Below are 25,027 nucleotides of genomic sequence, written 5' to 3' on the forward strand. Positions count from 1 at the left end.
ATCGAACCCTGGGCTCCGCGGAACTGATCTCTCAGGTTATGAGAGCGCGAAATGTTAGCCACTACACCATACCGGATGGCTTTTAGGCTGTTTGATGCTGGTAGGCACTGCAATTGAGTATTAGTAATGGTAAGCATTCATCTGGTCCTTGTTATAGACGCGATCTCTAACGCCCCAGCACAGACAGGCAGGCCTCAGCACTTCATGCCCATAACAGCAGATTCAATGACTGGCGATACCTTTGTTCACGACGCAAGCTTCACAAAGACAAGATTAGGGACTACTGTCACGAAGCAATTTAGCCCTAAGTCACTGTTACCGCAAGTAACAGGGTCTCTATTTTTGGGTACTTTGGCCTAGCGGTTATCTTCACAACTACCTTATGCAAAGAATGAATCAAAGTCTGTGGTATTATTTTACTATTACTCTATCAATGCTTATATGCCCAAACAACGCCTTGCTATGCATGTAAACCTTTCAAAGACACCACTTAGTAGCGGTAACACAAAGGACCCTTAGAAGGATTCATAACATCCTTAATCTTCAAGTCCTTAGCAAGACCCCACATGTTCAAAACATCGTCCAGCTTAACATCCTTTCGCTCACGGCTAGGATACTGCATACCCTGACCAGTGTACTCAGCATCACGACCAGCCTTCTTCTGCTGCCACATCCACCAGATTCTATCAATCTGGGCATGATGCAAGAAGAAAAGAGGCTCGTTGGGGGATGTAGTAGGGTTCATTTCTCCACCGAGAGAAGCGTGGATGGAGCCGTGAGGACCGCCTTCGGTGGTGGGAGCAAAGTAAGTGAAGTTCTTGGAGTTGACAAGCGCGTCGATGTTTTTCTTGCTAATGGTAGGAACCATCTGTTGGTAGGCCTCAGGCTCAGAGACTTCGGGCATGCTGCGGAATAGGCAGTGGCCGCCGCTTTCGAGAACCTTGGGCTCGTCTTCGAGGTAGTAGGGGCGGAGCTTGGAGAGGCGCCCGGTGTTGACACACTTGCGAGTGCCGCCGGAAGTGGTTTCCTCGGTTCGATCCCAGGTTCCATCGCCACCGAAGTTCTTATCGGACATGAGAGGTGAGCTCAGAAGACCCTTTGCAGCATCCTTTGTCCAGTCCCAGTATGTTCCGGGACCCTTGTAACCGCAGTCTCGGAGGGCCTGTTCGTAGACGACGCCGAAGTATCTATGCCAGGGAAGAAATGGAGCGGCTCCGTGGACTATAACACGTTAGTAAATGTCAAATTGATTGTATTGACTGTGGTAACTTACTCCAGTCGTTGAGCTTAAAGTGAACGTAAGGGAAGTCATCGTAAAGAGTAGACTTCTTAAGACCAATGCGAGAGGGCTTAGTCTTCAAGCAAAGAACAGCATCGATATAACCCTTCTGGTCGGCAGCGCTAAGCTCTCTCCACTCAACTCTCTTGGGAGGGTTGATGCAAGTGCCATCAGCCTTAATGCTAACGGCAGGGTAAGTAGCAGGGACGGCAACGGCCGGAGCGATAACGCTGGCGATAGTGAGCGCGGTGAAGAACTTCATGATAGCGAATGTGTGAACGAACGTCTGTGGCGAGGATGGAATGAGGAGATCGGATTGAAACAAGAGGTGGAAGTCGATGGCTTTTATCGTCTAATTTGGAGGCAATTTTAAACTACGGTTACATCGTCGTGCATAAGGCTACGGACATGTCCTGTCCTCGTGCCAAGCTAGTAAGGGCCCAAGCACAAAATGCTATACAAGAACATCTTCGTAAAATTCCAGAACACTGGCCCCGTGCGCTAAGACTCCCTTAATTAGCTATTTTTAGACACCATACGAAGAACCCGCGGGAACTACGACTAAAATTGTTCTAGACTTCTCCCAGCCACAACCAAGTTTTCATCTTCTTGAACTAGACTGCGGCCAAGAAAAGTGCGGAATCGTTTTGGTAGCAGATCAGCAATCCAATCCGCATCGTCAACTTGGGGATTGAAGAGCAGGAGGTCAAAGCTGAACACTAGACGGAAGAGAGGCACTTCTATTTCCAATAAGGTATTAGGTTACCATCCTAGCGGCGACCAGACTAGGCTGAGATATGCATAGATCTACCGGGCAGGCAAAGCAAGGTTCTGAAACCTCGTGTTCTCAAGTTCATCTTGTTTCTGTGGCGATTTCGATTGGTCTTTTTGCGCAATGGCAGGTCTTGGCTTCACTAGTCGGTAAAAACAGCCTCGTACAGACTGTTGATATCCGTATTGCCAAGTCAATTGAAATCAATTGCCAGCTTCATATCACGTTGAGGGAGATTACGGTGAATTGTCACCATGCTAAGCAACTGGACTGTGAAGTAAGTAGCAAAACATCTATTGGAGACGCAAGATTGTAGTCCAGTTGTTACCTCTTGAAGGGGCATGTGCAGGGTAAAAGTCAGTGTTCATTGAAAAGGTGGAAATCACTTTTCAATTACGATGGATAAACTGGCAGTTCATGATAACTTGGTATTTTCACGCAGCTTCCAGTTACCATACTTACAGAGAAACATCAAGAATAGAACACCTGAGCCTTTCGACGTGATCGCAATCCATGAAGGAAGCTACGAGACAACCAATCGATGTATGTGTAACTATGAAGGTCAGGTTGTCAGGCTATTCTGCCAGTTAGTATTCCTATATACGTTGTACGTTATCACTTGGTGATATCTCGGGGTAAGCGGCGTTATAATGATACTGAAAAGACTATTTGTTGCTTGCTTACTTATGCTAAAAGTCCTGTCATCTACCTTATTGCTTAGGTCCGACTGCTTCAACCACTACTGCGCCATCTGCAGACCTCGAACAGCAACACGAGCTCTGACAGTAACACCGGATCCAACATCAAACTCTTCTTCCCTCACCATACCCTCAGCGCCAGACACACTGTTAAACGGAACATCAACACTTCCCTGCTCATTGGCACCATTCTGCAGCACCAGTCGGAAAGCAGAAGGATTAGAAAGCTGCTCAGCAGTAACAGGGAAGCGGAAAGCTGTGTCGAAGGATGGGTTGAAGATGTCTGTGCCAGGAGAGTAGGACTTGACAGGTGTGACGAACTCTTTGTCGCCCCATGTTACCTTTACGCTGGGCTTGAGCTCATCGCGGTTGCCGTTCAGACCACTGACGCTGGCGATGAGAACGGTAGCTAGACCGCAGATTTCACCCTCGTTTCGGCTTTGGTTGGTAGAAATGCTATTTGTTTCGCCGACAAAGTTGAAGAATTTACCGTGGATAGTAACCTTGGTTTCAAGATGTTGGCCCTTGTGGGTAAGGCCAAGAGTTTGAGTACCCTTGTTCAGAAGAAGTTCCTTGACAGTGGTGGTAGCGATACCGATATCATCGTCACCACCAAGATCCTCATCGTTGATATCAATGGTGATCTGCTGATCATAGTCCGTAACCAGGAAATCGTGCGTCTCATTCCACTGAGGATCATGCTTGTTCTTGATAGTCTCGGTGCGCCACTCGCCCTCCGCACCGACGTTGACATCACAGTAACAGTCAGGAACATCCTTGATGATCTTTTGTAGGAGCTTCTTGGCTCCGCTCTTCTTCTCGCCAGTGATCTCGGTAGCACCCTCGACAGTGAGGCGGAGGACACCGAGGTGAGGCTGGAAGGTCTTGAAGTAGTCGTTGCTGTTGTCGAGTTTGACGAGGAAGCGGTTGGGGAGGACGGCCATGGAGGAGATTACGTTGAGGATGACCTTTCGGACGGTTTTGTCGATGATGGAGAGGTCGGCGATATTGGCTGCGTCTGTGAAGTCGAGCTCGATGGATGGGGGGTTGATGAAGGCGACTTGTGCGGCGCCGATCTATACACTGGTCAGTATGGACAGTCTTCCAGTTGAGTGGGATGGCAAACCAAAGGCATGACGTTTGTCAGAGGGCACAGCAGCACTGAAAGTCGTCCTCGGAGCTTGACATGCTCGATACCCTAGAATGATAGTCAGTATCTTCCACCAGGAGCTTCTGTAGTGAATCAACTCACAATCTTGGGAACCATGCTCCCATCAAGCTCAAAATCGCACTTTCCATCCCAATCCAAGTTCATATCAAGCTTGATACCCTCCTGTGTCGTCTTGTGGACATCAACATGAGACAGCTTGAGGGGAACAGGTCCAAGCTCCACCTTGACAAACTTCAAGTTCGCCAGAGGACCAGGGAGCATCTGCTCGAGCATAGGCTCGACGGTATCCTTGATGATCTTTCCGGCCGCGACATTGATGTTTGGCCATAGCTGGGCGATGATGTCGTTGAGGAAGCCTGCGGGGTGTCAGCTCGGAGCTATGGTGGAACGGGGAGCTGTCTTACCTGCGGACTCTGTGCCTCCAGAGGCAGTGAGAGTATCTTTGAGGGAGGACATGTTGTTCATTTTGACGATAGTAACAATGCAAAAGGTAGAAACGGAACAAGAAGAAAGTAGTTTTAATTGTAGGGAATTGTTAAATAAATACTGTTGATGACGATGGATGGAGCTGAAGCTGGAGCTTTCCATGTGTCGTCTGCGGGGTTGAACATGGTGCGACAGTCATTCAGCTCCTCAGGGAAGTCCTGAACATGGGCTTGACGTCACTACAGGGGTGATTACCTGCTGGTTTCCCCATTGTATCGCTACAGAAGAGCTATGAGTGGCAGATTAGAAACGTGGTTGATGTTGATTGCTTTCTTATCAGGTTATGGTCCTGAACATCGTCACAGATCTTGCCAAGCTTGTGCCAACCTTATTTTCTCTAAAAATAATGGGCGGGTTCACAGGGATTCTCAGGGAATCAGAGGGCGAGTGCATGTCATTGAGCCAAGGAATGGATAACCTACTGGGAATAACTGAGGGGAAACATCGTCAGTGACATTCATCTTCATGAAAGTGATGTTGGATGTTTGACAAGAAATGATGTTGTGATTAATTGCTTGCTAAGACATTGCATCCCATTTGGTTGAATGACTTGACGCTGAGGCCGCCAGCTACATGGGGATGATCAATTGAGTGAGGCACCTGGAGAAGCGACACAAAATGTCTCAGTGACTAACTGATTGGCCACCGTACTATGAGGAAGCCATCAAATAATCATCAAACATCGTCGAATACTCCTACAGTATCGTCAGTATGCAGGAAGCTTCTACACCTGCTTTACTGTCACCCGTGCATAAGAATAGTGCCATGTCGATTGCATATTGTGCATCACTTATGCAGCCCGCACAAAAAGTAAATCACGGGCACCCCAGGCAGTGACGATACCATCAATTCAATCCCAATCTTACCAGCGACACGCAATCAGACACGTCTACTAAGGCGTACCAGACATTACAATGCCCAAAGCCGCTGCAGCCAACACTTGGGTAGGAGCACCACCAGCAACCCAAGACAACTTCGCATTCGCAGACGGCGTATTCTTCGCCCAAGCGTCAGGCCAAAACCGTCATCGACGCGCCACGGCCACCGAGCTCAAAGAACACTTCACCTCTGGCAACGACAAGGACCACCCTGCGCACTGGTTCGAGGCCCAATTAATTCACTATGGGCTTCCACCGTCGAAAACAAAGTCGGTCGCGCGCATGCGGCTTTTTGATGCTGTTAATGCGGGTGGGTTAAAGGTGCCTGATGCTGTGGGCAAGATTGAGAGCAAGCTTAAGAAGGAGTGGACTAAGAATGATCGTGAGGCGAAGAAGGGTGCTGTCAAAGCGGAGACTAAGGCGACGAAGAGGAAGGCGGACGATGATGGGACGGCTGCTGCTAAAAAGGTGAAGACTGCGACACCAAAGACAGCGACGCCCAAAGCTTCAGTGACAAAGGCTACAGCGCCCAAGACAGCTACGCCTAAAGCAAAGGCCCCAGCGAAGACACCAGCGAAAGCGACCGCCAAAACCACCACGAAAACTACGACCAAGACCACTACAACCACGACGACAATCACGACGAAGGCCCAACCGAAAGCCCCCGCGAAAGCCCCACCAAAGGCCACGACAGCGAAAGCTACAGAACAATCAGCGCCCAAAAAGCAGACTGCCATCTGTCGTGGTAGAGGAGGTGCCGCCATCAGACCCGGTCGCAGCCCAAGTGCCTCGGAACCAGCCAGACCGCCGCGGACCAAGCAAACCGCGCGACGAGGCGGCGCTATCGCGGCCCGGGGCCGGATTCCCGTTCCGTCTGGCGACTTTGACGATTCTCCACCCCCATATTCCGAGTTTCCTGACCATTCCGACGGTAACAGCTACTGCAGCGACGGAGACGACGACGATGAACTCGCTCCTCTGGGTCTTCTCAACGGTGACTACTACTTTGTCTCAAGCGATGTTACAGAACAGTGGGACTACGATTTGGACGATTTAGAATTGACGCTCACGCTCGCCGGCAATGAACTCTGGGGCCGATTTAACCTCGGTGTGTACGAAGGCGTTCTACGCTTCGACGAGCGCCCCATGCGATCTTCGCACGATAGACTTTACTTTACATGGCGGGGTCGTGAAGATCAGGGACCTGTCATTTACGGCGAAAACAACGAAGGTTGGATGGAGTTTCTTGGCAACGGTCGCATCAACGGCTGTATCGAGCGTCAATCCCTCTCCTTCCGCGCTCGAAGAGTGGAAGGTCAAGGAACAAGAAGCAGCATTGACGCGAGGGATTTGCAGGATGAGTACGATGGGTACGATGAGGACCTGTACGATCAAGAGAATCGGGCTCGGTGGTAAAGTACCTAAGATAAGCCTAAATCGGTGCATGCGGGGAAGTTTTCTGTACCTGGTTACATGTGATGCCGATCACATTTGAGGGTTGAGATCAGGAGAGAATTGTTGCGCGACAATGCGATGTGTTTTTGACAACTGGCATTAATACAGGGAAGTACTGGATATAAAAGATGAGTTGTTCTTTTTGTTAGGAGCGGTGTATTTATAATTCATTGGTCTATGCACGCGGCAATGTCCGCGCATTGAAGCCCATCACGGCCAAGCGGAGCAAAACGGAATGGGACAAGGATCGCTCGCTGAGGCGCCCGTCTTGTCTTGTCATCCCATTTAGGAAAACTGTATTAATAAAACAGGAAAGCCAAGGTCATCTTTTGCCTCCCCTCATCCTGTCCTTTTTCCCTCATCAGTTTCTACTCTCCTTAATGTTCCTTCTGTCATAAAAAATGCATCATGAGTGCCATCCGAGGCTTTCTCAACGTCTTCAAAGCCCCTGCGGTCCAAGCGGGGACAATCATCAACCTTAAACCCCTCAGCGACTCCAGCGCTGCCACCCGCCTGGGCACAGCATTCCTCCAGCGCTGCAACCCCTTCATCAACATCCCCAACGACGCGCGCCTCGAAAACACATTATGCGAAGTCCGATACATCGACCGCACGTTGCGCGACCTCATGGTTCCTACATCGTTACCCGGCGACGATTATAATCTCTGCTCGAAATTACTACGCAGTCTTGAAACGCGCCGCGATTTAACATGGCTTGTGCTTCGGGAAACGGATATTAGAGATACCATTAGCGCTATTGCAAGAAGAGGTGGACGACGGGCTCCTATTCCTGATGAGCCGCATGATTTGCATTCTAGAGTAAAAGCTCTTGAAAGTCATTGGTCTGCGCTGGAAAAACGCCATACCAAGCTTAGAGAGTGGGAACCTAGATATACCACGCAACCACAGCCGCCATTGCTAGAGGGACAAGAGGAGTTTGATCTCGACTTGAGCGATGAGCAAGCTACACATGCAGAGATTGAGTATCGCGAATGGAGGTCTGATCGGGATAGAAAAGTCTCGTATCTAAAACTCAATCCTCCCGAGCCATCAGCCTTCGTCCCCGTCGAACGTCGCGAAATCCAAACCGACGAAACATGGAATATCCTCCCTACGTCAAACAGCCACCGCAGCAAACGTCTCCTACCGGTCTGGACACCGATTATTTTCCAAGAAGTCCCGCTTGACTGGGAGAGTCCAGAAGGTGCTTTGCTAAGTACCCGGGCGGAGAGAAGACGACGGGACGAGTTTAGAAGAAGAGAGAATAACCGACGAGAGAAGAAGTATGAGTTTCAACGAAAGCTTTTGAAAGAGATGAGCGCTGCATGATATACTTTTCAACTTTGGGTTTCGACCATTTGGGATTACTTTGGGTATTTGGGTTTTACATATAGGAGAATTGGCGATAGAGCTTGGTTATTCAACATACCTATATGAGCAGGCGAGGTCGCCTTATGGGATATAGCCTGATTTTTAGTTCAACAAAGAACATACAATACAACCTTTTCATTTTGAAACTTGCCTATCCTGATACATACATTGATCTGAGGTGTTAGGCACGATCTCAAAACTGAGCGTTGTGTGCGTAGTGCTAACTAGGAGTTTAAATAAACATTCATATATACTATAAACTAAGAAATGTATATTATCTAGCTCAAGTGATGAATATCGTCAAGTCATTCTATGCCTGGTTAGTATTCCTGCATATAGGGTTCCTCCCTCCACTTCGAATACACTCCGCAAACCACATTAGTTTGACAAACTAGACTTTTGAAATAAATTCTTCAAATCGGTAGATCTTCTTATCTGACCATCCTATCTCACTATCACTATCGAAAGACCCTTTGTAGTGACAAGAACTTATGATGGTCAGCCCCGCAAACAGCCGCATTAGGAAGGCACGTAGAAATCCTATGCCGAACATCCGCGCTCGGATTGCCTGTCACGACCTGATCAACGTTGCAATGCGGACTAGACTGTGGAACATTTGTCCTTCGATGATGCCGATGTCAAAAGTTCCGACTGATAAGCGATCGGTCGACTCATTACGGGACAGTGACAAACAGGATTAATTGGCAGAATGTATGGATCGGCAGATACCCTAGTCGCCTCGAAGATGAATAAATACCACTTGATTTGTCTTGATGTGTTGGGAGAGCAATTTGCTTTCGTTTGCATAGCTGAGTGAATTGGTCATGATGGGTCTGAAATCTGTGGTCTTTGCGGCTTTGAGCTTTGTCGCTTTGGCAAATGCTTCTGCGATCGATACACGAACAAACAAACCCACAAACACTCAATACTACAACTCCAAGACAGCCCGTAAGTCCACCACCCTGAGTAATCTTCATCATACTAACATCAGCAGCATACTATGTCTCACCAAATAATATCCCCGAAGTCTCCTTCGACGTCGGTGAAAGCTACGCCGGTCAAATCCCAGTTGACTTGAAGAAAAACGGCGCCAAGGATCCAAAGTTCTTCTATTGGTTCTTCCCAACTGTTAATCCTGCTGGGAAGGATGATGTTGTTATTTGGTTCAATGGTGGACCTGGATGTTCATCCCTAGAAGGTATATATCTTCCCTTCGTCTAAAGGTGCAAGATTAATGGGTTATAGGCTTCATCCAAGAAAATGGCCCTTTCAAGTGGCAGTATGGAACATACAAACCCGTTCCCAACGCTTGGTCATGGCACAAACTTGCCAACGTCATCTGGTAAGCCCATCTATCCTTCCACTCTCAGTTCTCTACTGACATTCCAGGGTCGAATATCCCATCGGCACAGGCTTCTCAACCGGCCCCGTAACCGCCCACAACAACACCGAAACAGCAGCCCAATTCACAAAATGGTGGAAAAACCTCGTCGACACCTTCTCCTTGCAAAACAAGAAGATCTTCGTCACAGGCGAATCCTACGCAGGCGTCTACGTTCCCTACGTCGGTGCCGCCATGCTCGACAAGAAAGACAAAGAGTACTACGACGTTCAGGGCGCACTTTACTACGATCCCGTCATGCCGTACGCTGACGAGCTTCATCTTGACAAAGCTGCTTTTCCGGCGTTCTTTAGACATTGGGAGAGTGTTTTTGCTATCCCTGATAAGAATAAGAAGATTCTTGAGAAGGATAATGAGAAGTGTGGGTTGGATAAGTATCGTGAGGAACATTTGACGTACCCTCCTCCTAAAAAGCCTTGGAAGAAGGTTCAGACCAAGGGATGCGATATCACTGCTCATTTCGACGAGATCATCCCTGTTATCAACCCTTGCTTCAACGTTTATCATGTTCAGGATACTTGTCCTGTGTTATGGGATATCCTGGGTTTCCCATCAGTGGAGTATAATCCTCCCGGCGCAACGATTTACTTCAACCTTCCCGAAGTCCGCAAGGCTATCCATGCACCCGCCGCACCAAAGAACTGGACATCATGCTCCGGACCCGTCTTCATTGACGACGAACCACACTACGATCCCATCGAGCACGAAAAGAAATTCCAAACCCTTGTTGAAAAAACAAACAACGTAATCATCGGCTCAGGTGTAGCAGACTACATCATCACATCCAACACCACAGCACTCGCAGTGCAAGGTCTAACATGGAATGGAAAACAAGGATTCCAGAAAGCCCCGAGTGAGGAGTTTGTTGTGCCTGTTATTAACAACACGGCTATGAATGTGGAGAACTGGGCTGGAGGAAGTGTGCAGGGAGAAGTTCATAGTGAACGAGGTTTTACGCTTGCGACTGTTAAGACGAGTGGTCATATGGTGCCGCAGTATGCGCCTCCGGCTGCGTTTAGACAGTTGGAGCATTTGCTTGGACGGGTTGAGAGTTTGACGGATGGGGAGCCTTGGTCTGTTAATATTTCTACTTCTTTCAAGTGGCCGTACTAGATATCGCCATCTGGTTAACCATTGATAGCATAGCTGCGTGTAAAGATGCTAGAATAAGATACATACGGCTCAATGCTGTGCTTTCTACTCCTTGGTCAAGTCCTTAAGCAACTTTCGTCCCCTCAAGCAATCCTCCTCATGCATAGGCTCTCTACTCGTCTCGGCAATACCACCCTTCACCCACTCCTGCACAGCATCATGCTCAAATAGCCTCTCAGCATATCCCCTTGCCTTCCCACTCACCTCGATTCCATACGTCTTGAACCTGGAGGCGATAGGAGCATACATAGCATCCACGATAGTAAACTTCTCACCCGCCAACCAAGGTCCACCAAACTTCTCAATTCCCTCTTCAAAAAGTGCAGTAAACCGATCAATATCCCTCTGCAGCGCCTCGCTCGGCTCCCCTAGCTCTATGCGTAGGGCGACGACCATGGAGCACTCGTCCCGAATGGCGTTGAAACCAGAGTGCATTTCTGCAGCGGCACATCTAGCAAAAGCACGCGCCGCAACATCCTTTGGCCAAGCCTCAGGATATGTCTCAGCGATGTATTCACAAATAGCAAGTGAATCCCACACGACGATGGAATTTTCGGAGTCATGAAGACAGGGGACTTTTCCGGATGGTGAGAAAGCGAGGAATTCGGGCTGGCGGATGCCGGGTTTGAAGAGGTTGAGCTTTTCTTCAAAAGGGATGTTGAGGGCTTTGAGGAGAACCCAGGGTCGCATTGACCAGGAGGAGTACCGTTTGTTGCCGATGAAGAGTGAGTATGTCATTTTGAAAGCAATTTGGTGTGGTCGTTAATGGAGTTTGAGAGGGGATCGTGAGTTGGGGTTGGCTTTTATGGTGGTGAGGCTGAAGTTAGCCCCGCTGGTTTTCGTATAAGTCCCGCAGCTGAAAGCGTGAGTCACGTACGCCCTCAAATTGACATTGGATTTGTAATCACAGCGACCGAATTGAGAAGGTAAATCGGCCTTGCCATTTGTCATTAACCTATGCCTCTAATACATTTTATGCCGAGGGAAGCTGTATCCAATAATCTCCACCACATAATCCATACCGTCTAGACATCATGCTTGGTAGGTGCATACATAGGCATGGGTTCCTTTCGTCTCTGCATGCCATCCCAAAGAGCCAGCGCCGTCTCAATAAGATGAATGATAAAGAAAGGAATGAGGTTGTACTGCCATCCCCTCATGATCCTCAGGTGCTTCTCAATATCGCTCCTCGTACCAGCGTCATTAATATTCAAATCCAACACCGCCGCGAACCAACCCTGCGGCGTCCACGACTTTAGGGGATATTTCTGGCCATAGTCTAATTGTGCAACAAAGCCAGGTACAATATTCTGACCATCATGTTGGTTCGTAACGACGAATGTATAAATAAGTGCTGTAAGGACAAGAAGCAAACTCAGGACATTGAAGACGAGCCACGTGTTGTAGAACAAGCGACTGAATTTTCCAGGATTATGTCTGTTGCGAAGGGATAGTGCGATGATTCCTCCTAGACCGACGATGACAAAGGCTGTTCCTGCGGCACCGTTGCTTGTGTGGCCTTGGTCGGTTATGAAGTTTGCTGGTTCGCCTTTCAAGGGTATTGCTCTGTTGCCGTCTCGGATCACGAAGGTTCCGCTGGCTGTGCTGTGAAGCCAGCCTACCATTGCGGAGATGAATGATAGTTCGATGATGGCTACGACCATGAGAAGCCCGAGGGCAACGTAGAGGAGGGGACGTGGTGAGATCATGATGGCTGATCTCAAATGGTAGGTCTCTGATTATCGGTTTCTTCCAATGTGACCAGAAAAGAACTGATGAAACAAGGAAACAAAGCGGGAAGGTAAGTTTCATTTAAACATGTCAGTAGTCCAAAACATTATTCCAACTCAGCTGCCGTGATGCCGAACGGGTGAGCACTAGCATCATCCTAGTGCTGACATGGATGGAGTCCTTGGCTGACGATAGGCTACGTAAATAGAGTGCAGCTCACTCAGCCCTTCAGCTCAGCCAAAATACACCGCCACTACAGGGATCTTGTTCACCATTCGCTATCTCGCTCTAAATGGCTTGTTTAGTGTCAACGGCTCGTGGGCTTTTATTTTAAGGTCTTGGATAGTTCCGTACTTGTTCGCCCAATGGCTTTAGTTTGGATCTTTGGTGAATCTTGAACTTAATCTGCTTGTTTAAAATTCAGCGGAGGTTTACTCCGTCATGGGAATCTGATCCTGGTATTTGGTGGCGGAGCATATTTCCATATGGAATTTGAAGGATGGACAGGGTAGTATCACATACGTAGTCAACCAGTACCGTGACTTGAGTGACGTGTAAAGTAGCACTAGCTTGTACGACTGATTGGATTACCAAAACTGGTGAATATAGGCTGAGTGAGACGACATCACGATTACAACCCTGTCCAATGGCCGATCTTACCCCAGACCCCAAATTGATCGACGTAAACCTTGACATCAGCCTCAAAAGTCGGGATGATTCTGGACTCTCTAGCTTCTCTCTCCGAACTAACGTTTTGACTCTTCGGCCAAGGGAATCAGTAGCGTAGGTCCAAAGTCCTGTCTCAGCCCTGAATCCACGTTAATCCCATGTCTGTTTTTCTCAACCTCTTCAGCTTCGGCGAATCGGTAAGACCGGTATTCTGCACCATTAGTAGACATTCACATGTGATCTGAGTCTTGCTTTGCTTACCGCACACACTGAATCTCTCACCCTGCACCATAAACGCAGCGAATCCGCGATGCGTAACGAGTACTACATCCTTATACCTCCCCTCCCTGGCAATCTCCCCAACCCTACGTCTCACCCTCTCGGCTCGCACCGTCGCATCGTCCGTACAATGCGGCGGAAAATCCCACTCCTCAGGACAATCCCCAAAATTCAGCGCTGGAAATTTTGTTTCCAAATCTTTTCGACCAATGCCTTTATTACAAGTAGCGTCGTGTGCTTCTCGCAAGTCAGGCCAGACTTGAACCTCTACTTTCTTCGAGATGAGTAGGTATCGGAAGACTATGTACATTGTTTGAATGGTTCTTGTCATTGGTGATACGATGATCAAGTCTGGTTTGATCTTGATGGTTTGTTGGGCGTTTTTGGCTTGGCGGGTGCCCAGGTCTGTGAGGGGAGGGTCACGGTGGGGATAACCTCTTTCTACGCTGCTGCTGTCAGCTTTTAGCTCAGCTGAGAGAGGGTTATCGGTTACTTGTGAAGGGCTTGGCCATGGCGGAGGATGTGAATTCTTGTCATTTCAGCTATCGATATCTTATCGGTGAGGTAAGTTGATGTTGTTTTTGAAGGTGTATCGGTGATGTTTGGAGTAGGCTGTGAGGGTGAACAAGGCAGCACGTGAGGACGTCATCGTGGCTGGAAAGCCTGATTAGGTAGGTTTGAGTAACAATCAGCTCATCACCCCCAATTATTTACTGCTTTTCGATATCAATCAGTGGTACTCAATTTATTCGCAATTTGAGAGAATGATGGTTTGTCGTTGACATTGAGATGCACTTCACGAAGCAACTGGAATATCCTGGTTTGGTGTTTGAAGACACTGCATATCCTTAGAGAGATAAATCAACTGCCGGACCGCCGGTAAGCACCCAAACCCCTGGCAATCGCAGGTTACAAGAGGAGTAAGCGGCGATTAAAAGACTGGTCCCTGTCAGTCTCTAAATGGGGACCAGCACATCCACAGTAAGCGGCCTTCATTGAAGGCGACCAGAGCCCGCAAAGCTTATTTTGATGATTCATCCAGCTGCGTTGTATGCAGAAATTCAACTTCAGTCGTAGTCAGCCAGTTATAAGGTCCGAGTCCTCTTTCGAGGTGTGGTCAAGCAATATTGTCAAGTGGCTTCGCCACAACTCCAAATTTATATCTTGTAGAAACACGAGTCCAGGTCGGGTTATCTATCTTTAGGCTCTCGGGTCAGAGAGGACTTCATCAATAATCTTGTCTGGAGGACGTGTTTCTATTCAGATGAACTGATTTGCGCGACACAGACATACCGCCTTGCTTTCCTCGGAAGCGCAGACTTTCGTGAACGACTGACACCAAATCTGCCTGAATCCATAGATAGACGATCTTTATGTTATTATTGAAGTAAGTAATACAGTAGAGATGTACTTGAAGTAAATACCAAGAGATTGGAGTGCTTGTCTAGCTGTTGTTTGTTAAACCTCCCCCAAAGTTACCTGCCAATCCACCACTTGCCAAACTGCCAAGCGACACTCAGTGAGGCCCCTGTTTCGTCAATAGAGTGCCGAGATCCGATCTATAATTGTGAAATCATCTACCTCCAGTTTTCCTGATCGTCAAATCGAACCTAAACCCGATGTATCCACCAAAACAAGACAATCTCAGACCTACCAATATCCCCACAAATCCAGAAACCAAGAACGCCGGTTCAGGTACAGCCGTTGTAAACTTCAAACTTCCAGATGATACCCTTCCAAATGCGTCGTCCTTATCATTTACCCCTCTCAAGTCTTCAACACATGAAACCCGAACGTGATGGCGAAACAACTGCATCCAGCTTGTGGATAGACCGCAAACAGCCTCTTCCGCATTCATCACCTCCAAACAACCAAGAAGATACATCACATCTAATTATATCCCCTCGCTATCCAAATCCGTCTCTTCAACAGCCCAGACTTTCATCACCTCTCCTAAAATCATCGTCATGACCCCATCACATTCCGAGACAAAACACGCTCCCGACCCATCTGTCTCAATCCAAAAATGTCTCTCTCTTTCACCCAACTCTGACGTCTCTTTACAACTGGCCTTGACAAAGGTCCGTCACGATGGCAGCGGCACAGCTGTACCATTATGATCCCTCTTTTATAGTAGCGCTTATAGCGCTGGGTTTGTTTTTTACTGCGGCTTTGGTGTGTCTTCTGCAGATCTTGAGATGTAGGACTTGGTTTTTTATTCCGTTCTTTTTTGGCTGTGCTGGTAAGTAGCGCCTTACATCCATTCGAAGACTGGAAGATTGCTAACTGATATACAGTTGAGGCTGCTGGATATGCCTATCGAGCATTATCAACCAGAACCTCCACCCTTCCCTACGCAATCCAAACCTTTGCTCTTCTTCTCGGTCCAACTTTTATGACCGCTAGTATTTACATGATGCTTAGCAAGATCATCATTGCTTTGGACGCGGATACACACTCTCTTGTTCCGGTAAAGGGTTTGCCCAAAGTCTTCATCTTTTGCGATCTAGTCTCGCTCGCAGCACAACTCACAGGTAAACCACTCCCTCAACACTCCAGAGCTTGTACTGATATTGTGAAAGGTGCTGCATATCTTATCGATGCAACGTTAGTCACCCAACAAAGAACAGCCCAACTCATGATCGTCGGCGGTCTCTCATTCCAGATTTACTTCTTCGGCTTCTTCACCTCTGTTCTCCATATCGTCCACAGTCGTGTCGTCGAGACACCAACTCGTCAAAGCACAGGTCTTACAATACCCTGGAAACGCTGGATTATCGTTCTTTATCTCTGCTGCGGCTTTATTCTTGTCCGATCCCTCTACCGCGTAATAGAATACGCCACTGGTCCTCTCGGCGTGGTTCAAAGCACCGAGATTTACTTTTACGTCTTTGACGCAGGATCTATGTTTATAGTCGCCGCTCTTCTGAATATCTTTCATCCGAGACAATTGGCCGGTATATCAAAGGATGATTTACAGGATGTTGAGACTATCGTCGCCACACCCTCGAAGCCTGTGATGTATCAGCCACCGCGGTACATACAACCGCCACCATTTCTTCCTTCGCATGCGAATTTGAGGAATCGCGGACCGTACTTTCATCATCAAAAGAGTCAGTATCGGAGTCAGTCTTATATACAGTATCCGCCTCCTATGCATTACTATCAGCAACGGAGACCGCATACGCTTATGCATCAGCGGCCGAGGACGAATAGGACGAATAAGAGTTTTAATCCGTCTTTGAGTTCGAGCTCTAGTGTGGTTAGTATATATAACCCTCAAACAGGACAGTATGAGCCTTTCAGGCGGTAGTAGTGGGTGTTATGGTCGAGTGTTGGGTACACGCTGGCTTCCACGTCAGTCAAGCAGCCATTTCCTATGTCAGTTGCTAGAACACAACAGAGTACACTCTTTGTATAACAATAAATTGATTCGGTCATTCATTAGTAAAAGTCCATTCTATAAGCATACTCCCATCTGATCCATCGCTCAAAACACAATCATTCATCCATACCAGTTTGGGAAAGCTCTCCTCGAGCGCCAAACAAACGCATAACCTTCTGAACAAAACTCTCTCTAACAACACTATCACCCTGCGCCATGCCATTCGAATCCACAAACGTACTAACAAAAGTCCTCCCCTGCAAACACCCCACATTCGACTGTCTAAGCTCCTGTCCATCCCTTACAGCAGCTACCAGAATACAGCTCGTCAAATTGAACTTGCTTCCTAGATCGATAGCCGTTTCGAAACCAAGCGCTGCTGCTTTACCGAGTGGTGTAGCGGGACTGCCGGGTTCGTACTGGTATAAGTTGTACCCGTCGATATCGGTCGCCCCGTTCCAGGACACGTAGCCAAGGACAGAATCTTCGGTCTTTTCAAGGACGAGGGCAGGCTGCCAGGACATTGGTGTGCCGGTCCAGACGTCCTTGAAGGCACGGTAGCTGCGGGTTGTTTCGTCGTAGCCGAAGCGCGCTTGCCAGCGAAGATCTTGGCCACCTGCTGGACCGTATTCGTGAACGACGCCGCCGGCACCCCAGCTCATGAAGGAGTTTCCGTTGCTGAGAAACAATTGATAGCTTCCATCGTTCGGCGAGACCTTTCCACGGTCGGGCGAGAGAGTGCGAAGAACCTCGGGTCTTTGGTCCTTCTTAGGTGGTAAGTTGACCTTGAGGACCAATCCTCGCGAATTCGTCTGTCCAAGGTCCTCAGGACTATTGTGATTGTCAAACATGCTAATGATCATGCCTTTCTTATCAGCTTCCAGCGCCCGAACGTGGTTCTGCCATCGGAATCGTCCATGAGGCGGTATACTCCCGAAACTTCCACCCTTGGTATTGCCTCTCAATTCCCAGAGGACTTTACCGTTCGATCTGGAGATGAGATACACGGACCAAAAGTTGCGACTGCTAATTAGGAACGAATCGTGGTTGACGGCTTGGACAGAGTTGAGATGGAAGAAGTCGTACGGCGACGTAGCTGTGCCGTTGCCAGATTCTGTGATAAGCGGCAGCATGGAATCCTCGGGCCAGAAATGATCCAGGGCACTCCAACTAAACAAAATCTCCTCGGTCTCAATATCAATCTCAAAGAACATCGAATCCGAAACATAACCCTCCTCCGTTCCTCCCATCTGGGTAAGATTAAACGCCGTGGTGTTATACGCTGTAACCAAGATCGTTCCCCTCGTCGTCAACTCCTGCTCATGAAAGTCCAATTGACCCTTAAACTTCTTCCCAAACTTATTGCTGATGATAGCATCGAGATGAATAATCGTCTTCTCATACTGACTGTTCATGATCATCGCCTGGCCAAATCCGTGCGCGCCCTTCCTCGTACCGCGCCATAGCGTGAGGAATTGTTCATTGTTGATGTTTTGCACGCGCAGACCTTCTGAGTCAAAAGGCGTCTCATCATGAGCATATACAAGCTCGGCGTTCTGCTTCATGATAAAGCTGCCAGCTTGCACAAGACCCCTATCCTCCCCTGTAGACTGCGGCGTGATAAACACGTATCCCTTGGAAAGTTCACCACCGCTGGGATTCCATTCGACGTGAGGTGGTTTATGCGGGGAGCTTTTAAAGCGACGACACAAAAAGGTCTTGTCATTCTTGGGTCGGATGAGCTCAAAGTTACTCCAAGAGCGAAAAGTCATCAAGCCATTCTTGCCGACTTTCGGATCAGCTGCTTCTCTCGCTGCCTTTGCAGCTTTTTCAGCTTCTACTAGTTTCGCAGCTTTTTTCTCCTCGAGTTCTTTGGGATCGGGTAGGTCTGGTAATTGATCTGTTACGAAGCGCGATGGTTTGGGAGGTGTAAGGTCGTCTGAACCGGGAACGGAGAAACACCACCACCAAAAGACGAGGTTGATTGAAATAACGATCAAGGCGACCTTTTTGGCCCAAGGTGAGCCTGAAACGACGACCATCTTCACTATGCGACTCAATTCGATTCAGCGCGATGAAGGAAAAAAGGGTCAGAAAAAAGACGGCGCTGATCGCAAAGCAAGACAGACCCTGGGTGCCATATAAGGGCTCAATGCGCTATACGCAAGGGATGACCCTTGGATTTAGGTATTCCATACATTCTGGAATGGAGCCCCTGTGGGCATTCCGGGCTTGCGAAGGGGAGTCCTCCCTTGAGACATTGGAGGTGGTGATTGGTGATGTTTTAGTTTAAGAGTGGGATGTGGAAATGGGCTGAGGAAAAGAAATGCGATATATTGGGATTGTACTTGGCAAGGCCATTTTAACAAGGGATTCATGAAGAATTGAATGGCTGTGTTGAATGTAATGGAATATGTGCGCTGGCTTGGATGAAAGGTGAATTGGTGCGATGGTTGGGATGCTGTCATGGTAAATGTTGATCGACGACGGGTACTTTAGCAACCAATTATAGCGGCAGGAGGACAATTCCTATCTCAATTAACATGTTTCACTCCCGGACCATAGCTTATCTTAGCCGACAAGGCAAGAAATGCGGTCTATCAAACATGGAGAATTTAAGCTCCCTGGAAGGACAACATGGCGATATCTCAATTCAAGGGACGACCCTGATAACAGTAACATGATGCTCGGCGAAGATCAATCCAAGCACATCACAGCAAACTTTTAGTCTCCTCTATGTCTTCAAATGTTCACAATATTGAAACAGCTATCTTTCTACAATGACCTTTGCGCTATAATGGCCCAACTTTTCCACGACTAAATGCCCAACCGACAAGCATCTACACAATCTACAATACCAATGCAACCACCTTATGGCGCAAGTCGCTTGGGAGTACGGGGGTAGTAAGCAGCAAGGTGAACACTAGGCAAAGCCAAAGCCCAAGCAACAATACGATCAAGGCCGAAACCACCACCACCGTGAGCAGGAACACCAACCTGTCGGAAAACAGCAAGGTACTCCTTAATACCATCAGACTTGGGATCAACACCCTTGGCCTTGATACGCTCCTCAAGCTCATCAGGGTTGTGGATACGCTGACCACCAGAGAGAACCTCCTGGCCACGGATGAACATATCGAAGGCGTTTGTCACGCGGACGCCGTCGCCGACTGTGTTGTTGATGTCGTCGTCGAGCTTGGCGTAGAAGGGACGGGCCGTCTCGGGGAACTTGTCGATGACGTAGAAGTCGGTGTTGTACTTCTTGCGGACGACTTCACCCAGGGCCTTCTCTTGGGGTGTACTCATGTCTTCGTCGTCGCGGACGTTGGCGAATTCGGCGGGGCCTTCTTCGCGGAGGAGCTTTTGGGCTTCGGCGAAGGACAGGCGGACTTCCTTGCCGGGCTCGGGGAGGAGGAGGGGCTCGGAGGCGTAAGCGGATCGGACGGTCTCGATCTCGGTAGCGCAGCGCTCTGTGAAGTCATTAGCTGTTGTTCAAAGATCCTGTGATGTCGCATGCTGATCATGTGGGTTTACTTACCGTGAATACCACGGAGAATGGACAGAAGGACACCCTCAAGAACATCAAGAACCTCAAGGTAAGAATCCTTGATCTCCATCTCCAGATCAAGACCAGTGAACTCAGTCATATGTCTAGGAGTGTTGGAGTTCTCAGCACGGAAAACGGGACCAGAGCTGAAAACACGCTCGCGACCACCGGCAATCTCGAACTGCTTGTAGAACTGGGGCGATTGGGCGAGGAAAGCCTCCTCTCCGAAGTAGGGCAGTCGGAAGACGTTACCACCACCCTCGGAGGCGGCACCGATGAGGCAGGGAGGCTCGAATTCCTTGAAGTGGCGGGGCTCGAGGTAGTTGCGGAAAAGGCGCTTGACTTCGATACGGATGTCCTAGAAAATGCGTTAGTAAGGGTCAATTGGCAGTTTCTGGGTTGGTTTGGCTTACAGCAATAGCCTGCTGGACAGGAGTTCGCTTGTGCATGGCAATGTTGTCGAGATGGGTCAACATGCTAGCAGAGGGAACAGTAGAAGTGTTCTCAGCCTTCTCCTTCTCAGCCTCCTCACCAGCCTTGCTCTCATCGCTGAAGTTGACAATGGGCTGGCTGGCAGCCTCAAGAGTCATACCCAGCACAGCAGGAGCGGGAGCAAGAACGTAGCACTTGGTAATGTGAAGCTCAAGAGTGGAAACACGGCAGCTCTTGACAGGCTCAAGAGGCTGCTTAACCTTGGCCTCAACAGCAACGAAACTCTCAGGGCTGATGCTGGTGATCCACTTGACCATGGGCTTGCTGACAACAGGCTCCTGCTCAGAAGCCATGATCACACCCTGAATATCCCAGTTTCCACCCTTTCGCAGCTCGATAAAGCCCATCTTGGCACTCTGAACACGCGAGTTCTGGAGCCAAGCGCGGACGATGACGGTCTTTCCATTGTACGACTCGTCAAGGTTTCGGATCTCGACCTCCTCGGCATCCTTGCTGAAAGCAGCGCTGGTGACCTGCTTGTTTCCGTAGCTGTCCTTGGCGGGATCGTCGGCGAGGCTCAGCTTTGCGGCGGCTTGTTGGGCGGCGAGTTCAGCGGCGCGCTGGGCCTTGAGGGCTTCCTTCTTTGCCTTGGCCTCGGCCTTCTTGAGGGCCTTCTTGGAAGGGCCGGCTTCACCTTCTTGGGGAGCTTGGCCCTCTGCGGGTGCTTGGGTTGCCTCGGGGGCGGCTGCTTGAGCTGCTTGAGCTGCTTGAGCTTCTTGTTCGGACATGATTGCTGTTGTTTTTTTCGGTATGTAAGGTGATTGAAGAGCTAAAAGCAGGGCAGAGTCATTGGCGGGGTGGATGGGGGGGCAATGAGGGGCAGAACAGAAGGGTTTTTAAAGACTGTGTGCCACGTGACGTATGAGACGTCAGACAACGATGATCTGACCAGCACGAGATGTCAACGGTGTCACCGGCGTGGAGTCATTAAAACATGAGATTGAAAGATTAATCTATTTTATTTACAGGCATTGTTGAGTCAATTGGACGGATAAAGTGTTGCGGAAGGAGTGGGAGCACTGTAGAGTTTCAGCCTCTCAATTGAGCTGCCGATACCGCTATAAATGTGCTTAGAAGGTTGTGGAATGACGCTATTCTAGAAGGACATAATCTCGTCGCGTCGCAAGCCAGGATATCAGATAGAGATCGCGATCAGTGGACCGATTATTCCCTGGTTGTCAATTGTAAACATTGCCTCAGTGGAAGAACAAGTGCTGAAAGTGGTATGCTCAATGAGTCTTCCCCGAAGCCGAGTGTAATCCGACCGCCGAAGTCGCATTTCTAATGATCGCATGCGCAAAATCGCAATCCCGCGTTCCCAGCCGCGTATAGATACAGAGTACACAATTATCATCGCGTATGCACCAATAATCTCAATTTCCACCCGAACTTCAAGATCTACAAAGATTGGATAATCCCGTAGCCGAACCTACAGCCGTAGCGTCCTTCAGCTGCAGCATATGACTGATACTCCACCTACATAATCCGCGACAAGAGTAAAAGTCTCTCAATTCAATTCTTGACTTAACAACTAAGGATAAACTCGAAATGTCGTCCAACGGAACTGAACGTTTAAAGAACAGAAAGCCGATCAAGAAGCCTACCCCGGCTTATCTTCCGGCTCCAGGCTCAGTGCTTACTGTTGATAAGAACCTCTACTCATCCATCCGCGATGCTGAGCGTGAGCTTATCGAGGAGTTTACGCTGCCTATTCGGTCTGGGAAAGCATGGAAGGCACCTGCTGGTTCGATTGTGAAGATCAGTACGCCGGAGGGACCGCAAGTTGGTAAGATTGAGGGCGATGAGATGAGATGGGAAGAGAGTCACTTACACCAACAGGCGACTTGAACATCTGGAACGCCCACAATCCCCGCGAACGCTTCTGGGCAAGCCGCACAAAGCAACTCCACGCCTCCCACGTTTCGACTTATGACCGTCTCTGGTCCAACCTTCCCTACATGCGTCCCCTAGCCACCATCATCACCGACAGTCTAGACTGGTACGGCGAGGACGAGCATGGCGGACGAGTACATGATTTGCTGGGTACACGCTGCGATCCGTACATCAACACTGTTCTCAGTGGGGGACAGTATAATTTCCAGTGCCATTCTAACTTGACGCGTGCGGTGTTGCCGTTTGGATTGATTGAGCAGGATGTTCATGATGTTATTAATATTTTTCAGGTCACGGGGTTGGATGAGGAGGGGAGGTATTTTATGAATCCTTGTCCGGCGGAGAAGGGGGATCATATTGAGTTTCTTGCTGAGCAGGATCTTTTGATGGCGTTGAGTGAGTATTCCAGTCATAATTTGGGCTGTCTTGAGATGCTAATGTGGTACAGGCACTTGTCCTGGTGGTGATCTTTCGCTTTGGGGCTTTGGAGAGGATAGTGAAGAGGAGATGATCAAGTGTTGTCGTCCTCTCAAGGTAGAAGTGTATCGTCTCAAAGATGAGACTTTGTTGCAGAAGAGCGGGTGGAAGCCAGCTGAAGTGTCGGGATACAGTGGACGTCACGGAATGGATATCCCACTAGGTGAGAACAGAGAAGAGAAAGCCTAGATAGACAATCTACAGTATGCTATATCACTATCCCATGACCCATCAATTGTTCGTAGATTCAGTCTTTGTCTGCAATCACTGCATCTTCCCAGCTTTAGCCTCAGCACTAAGCACACTCTCATCCCGATGCTGCATAACCGCAACAAGCGCACCACCCGGTCCCGAAAGCAACAAACTCCTAACAACACCCCTAACAAGCCCCATCCTCTCCTCACCAACCTTCAACTCGGGCTTCACCTCCAAAAGCTGATGCACGCCCCAAACAAGTCCCGCCAGCGAACCCGTCGCGAAATCGTAGATGAGGAAATTGTGGATTGCTGCTGCGGCGCTGGACATGGGTGTGTAGGAATGCGGTGCTGCATCAGGCACAAAGACTTTGGACGCTGTGAGTGCTGATGCGAGGTTCTTGGGGAGGAATGATGATGTGAGGAGGACGACGTATGTGGTTATCTGGCTCACGACCGCAATATTCCACGCAAAGCTGTAAGCGTGACGCAGAGCAGCTTTATCAAGGACAACCTTGGGTTTATTCGCATCCTGTCCAACACTCAATCTCTTAAGCAGACCCGTGAAAACAATCTGCAGAGCGAAAATGTAGAACGGAGCCATGGACCAAACAGCATTAGACCACTGTCTAACATTGTAGTTGGAGAAAGGATACACCATGAAAATGACAGGTACGATGTAGCCTAGCAGAATTGACGGGACGACAGTGTGAAGACTGAGATAATCTCTCACATGGACGTTTTCTGCCCAAGATGCTTTGGATGTCCAGAAGAGATGGACGGCGTAGTATAGCGGTGCGACGAAGCCGAAGCCCAACGACTGCACAAGCCATAACCAAACGGCACCACTACAATCATTAGCATAATTCTCAATTCTCAAGAATGAACTCAACTTACTTTAGTACAACAGGCGCCAAACCAACCGTTCTCGACCCTTCAATGATAAACACCATAAACGTAGCAATAAGCTGTCCACCAAAGCAAAACGTAAAAAGCGACAATTCGGGCCTAGACCCATCGGTGACATTCGCCCAGATAACATTACTCATAGCAAAGAAATCATCCAGCGGTTTAAAGCCAGTGTATTGCTTGAGGAGTAGTCTATCTGTATCGGGCAAGAAGCGAGGGAGGGGATCGCGGGTTATGCTGGAGAGCATGTCTGTGTAGCCATTACGGTTGAGTTGCAGAAGGAGCGCGTCGAGGCCGAAGATTGTGAGGATTGAGAGAATGAGGATTGGGGGGATGCGATTAGACAGTGTTGGTGAGGAAGCCATTTTTGCAATGGTAATGGGATGTGAATGAGGAGGAATGATTGAGAGTGAGAGAGATGGTTATATGGAGGTTCTGGATTCAGTCAGCCCCAGTTGAATGAAGTCCGATCCCAGTCAGCAACAAAAGTCCGATTCCGTCATCATGAATGACCCAAATTCTGCAGTGAGCAACAGATCAAGTTGTATCAATCGAGTACAATAGTTACTCAAATCGGTCATTTAAGGAGATAAAGTCACTCTCATAAAGTATTATAGTTAAGACAGTCGGGCCTCAATTACTCAGTTCTTACATGGGAAAGTCAGATCTTACTTTGGCATCTACGAGCAGTTCACACTCACAATCAGTGTTCCTGTTTGAAGCGAATAGTTATGCGAATCGCATACTCCATTTATTAAAACTACAAGCAAAAATCGTCCAGTCATAG

The 25,027-nt window shown here is 48.7% G+C and overlaps 12 protein-coding genes across 12 annotated transcripts; 5 read left to right on the top strand and 7 right to left on the bottom strand.

Moving 5' to 3' along the window:
• Window positions 1-490: 490 nt before the first annotated feature.
• Window positions 491-1,541, bottom strand: FIESC28_08370 (uncharacterized protein; the record flags this gene model as incomplete). Its single annotated transcript, XM_031162508.1, has 2 exons — window positions 491-1,221; window positions 1,274-1,541. The coding sequence occupies 2 exons, from the start codon at window positions 1,539-1,541 to the stop codon at window positions 491-493; spliced, it is 999 nt and encodes a 332-aa protein (XP_031013368.1).
• Window positions 1,542-2,790: 1,249 nt separating this feature from the next.
• Window positions 2,791-4,376, bottom strand: FIESC28_08371 (uncharacterized protein; the record flags this gene model as incomplete). The annotated part of the gene is made up of 4 exons (XM_031162509.1): window positions 2,791-3,825; window positions 3,876-3,947; window positions 4,002-4,276; window positions 4,325-4,376. 4 exons carry the CDS (start codon window positions 4,374-4,376, stop codon window positions 2,791-2,793), a joined length of 1,434 nt encoding a protein of 477 aa, XP_031013369.1.
• Window positions 4,377-5,320: 944 nt separating this feature from the next.
• Window positions 5,321-6,700, top strand: FIESC28_08372 (uncharacterized protein; the record flags this gene model as incomplete). The annotated part of the gene is made up of 1 exon (XM_031162510.1): window positions 5,321-6,700. The coding sequence occupies one exon, from the start codon at window positions 5,321-5,323 to the stop codon at window positions 6,698-6,700; it is 1,380 nt and encodes a 459-aa protein (XP_031013370.1).
• Window positions 6,701-7,147: 447 nt separating this feature from the next.
• Window positions 7,148-8,068, top strand: FIESC28_08373 (uncharacterized protein; the record flags this gene model as incomplete). The annotated part of the gene is made up of 1 exon (XM_031162511.1): window positions 7,148-8,068. The coding sequence occupies one exon, from the start codon at window positions 7,148-7,150 to the stop codon at window positions 8,066-8,068; it is 921 nt and encodes a 306-aa protein (XP_031013371.1).
• An 869-nt stretch (window positions 8,069-8,937) lies between these two features.
• FIESC28_08374 (uncharacterized protein) lies at window positions 8,938-10,625 on the top strand (the record flags this gene model as incomplete). The annotated part of the gene is made up of 4 exons (XM_031162512.1): window positions 8,938-9,058; window positions 9,105-9,308; window positions 9,356-9,452; window positions 9,500-10,625. The coding sequence occupies 4 exons, from the start codon at window positions 8,938-8,940 to the stop codon at window positions 10,623-10,625; spliced, it is 1,548 nt and encodes a 515-aa protein (XP_031013372.1).
• An 84-nt stretch (window positions 10,626-10,709) lies between these two features.
• On the bottom strand, window positions 10,710-11,402 carry FIESC28_08375 (uncharacterized protein; the record flags this gene model as incomplete). The annotated part of the gene is made up of 1 exon (XM_031162513.1): window positions 10,710-11,402. One exon carries the CDS (start codon window positions 11,400-11,402, stop codon window positions 10,710-10,712), a length of 693 nt encoding a protein of 230 aa, XP_031013373.1.
• Window positions 11,403-11,689: 287 nt separating this feature from the next.
• FIESC28_08376 (uncharacterized protein) lies at window positions 11,690-12,373 on the bottom strand (the record flags this gene model as incomplete). Its single annotated transcript, XM_031162514.1, has 1 exon — window positions 11,690-12,373. The coding sequence occupies one exon, from the start codon at window positions 12,371-12,373 to the stop codon at window positions 11,690-11,692; it is 684 nt and encodes a 227-aa protein (XP_031013374.1).
• A 3,061-nt stretch (window positions 12,374-15,434) lies between these two features.
• FIESC28_08377 (uncharacterized protein) lies at window positions 15,435-16,559 on the top strand (the record flags this gene model as incomplete). Its single annotated transcript, XM_031162515.1, has 4 exons — window positions 15,435-15,495; window positions 15,641-15,877; window positions 15,926-16,468; window positions 16,513-16,559. The coding sequence occupies 4 exons, from the start codon at window positions 15,435-15,437 to the stop codon at window positions 16,557-16,559; spliced, it is 888 nt and encodes a 295-aa protein (XP_031013375.1).
• A 285-nt stretch (window positions 16,560-16,844) lies between these two features.
• Window positions 16,845-18,770, bottom strand: FIESC28_08378 (uncharacterized protein; the record flags this gene model as incomplete). The annotated part of the gene is made up of 1 exon (XM_031162516.1): window positions 16,845-18,770. The coding sequence occupies one exon, from the start codon at window positions 18,768-18,770 to the stop codon at window positions 16,845-16,847; it is 1,926 nt and encodes a 641-aa protein (XP_031013376.1).
• An 829-nt stretch (window positions 18,771-19,599) lies between these two features.
• On the bottom strand, window positions 19,600-21,495 carry FIESC28_08379 (uncharacterized protein; the record flags this gene model as incomplete). Its single annotated transcript, XM_031162517.1, has 3 exons — window positions 19,600-20,198; window positions 20,267-20,633; window positions 20,689-21,495. The coding sequence occupies 3 exons, from the start codon at window positions 21,493-21,495 to the stop codon at window positions 19,600-19,602; spliced, it is 1,773 nt and encodes a 590-aa protein (XP_031013377.1).
• Window positions 21,496-22,315: 820 nt separating this feature from the next.
• FIESC28_08380 (uncharacterized protein) lies at window positions 22,316-23,326 on the top strand (the record flags this gene model as incomplete). Its single annotated transcript, XM_031162518.1, has 3 exons — window positions 22,316-22,553; window positions 22,607-23,056; window positions 23,109-23,326. 3 exons carry the CDS (start codon window positions 22,316-22,318, stop codon window positions 23,324-23,326), a joined length of 906 nt encoding a protein of 301 aa, XP_031013378.1.
• A 75-nt stretch (window positions 23,327-23,401) lies between these two features.
• On the bottom strand, window positions 23,402-24,605 carry FIESC28_08381 (uncharacterized protein; the record flags this gene model as incomplete). Its single annotated transcript, XM_031162519.1, has 2 exons — window positions 23,402-24,179; window positions 24,229-24,605. The coding sequence occupies 2 exons, from the start codon at window positions 24,603-24,605 to the stop codon at window positions 23,402-23,404; spliced, it is 1,155 nt and encodes a 384-aa protein (XP_031013379.1).
• Between the last annotated feature and the right edge of the window lie 422 nt (window positions 24,606-25,027).

This window comes from Fusarium coffeatum (genome assembly GCF_003316985.1).
Source record: "Fusarium coffeatum strain FIESC_28 chromosome Unknown BRIP53273_contig_195, whole genome shotgun sequence".
In the NCBI taxonomy this organism is placed as follows: domain Eukaryota; kingdom Fungi; phylum Ascomycota; class Sordariomycetes; order Hypocreales; family Nectriaceae; genus Fusarium; species Fusarium coffeatum.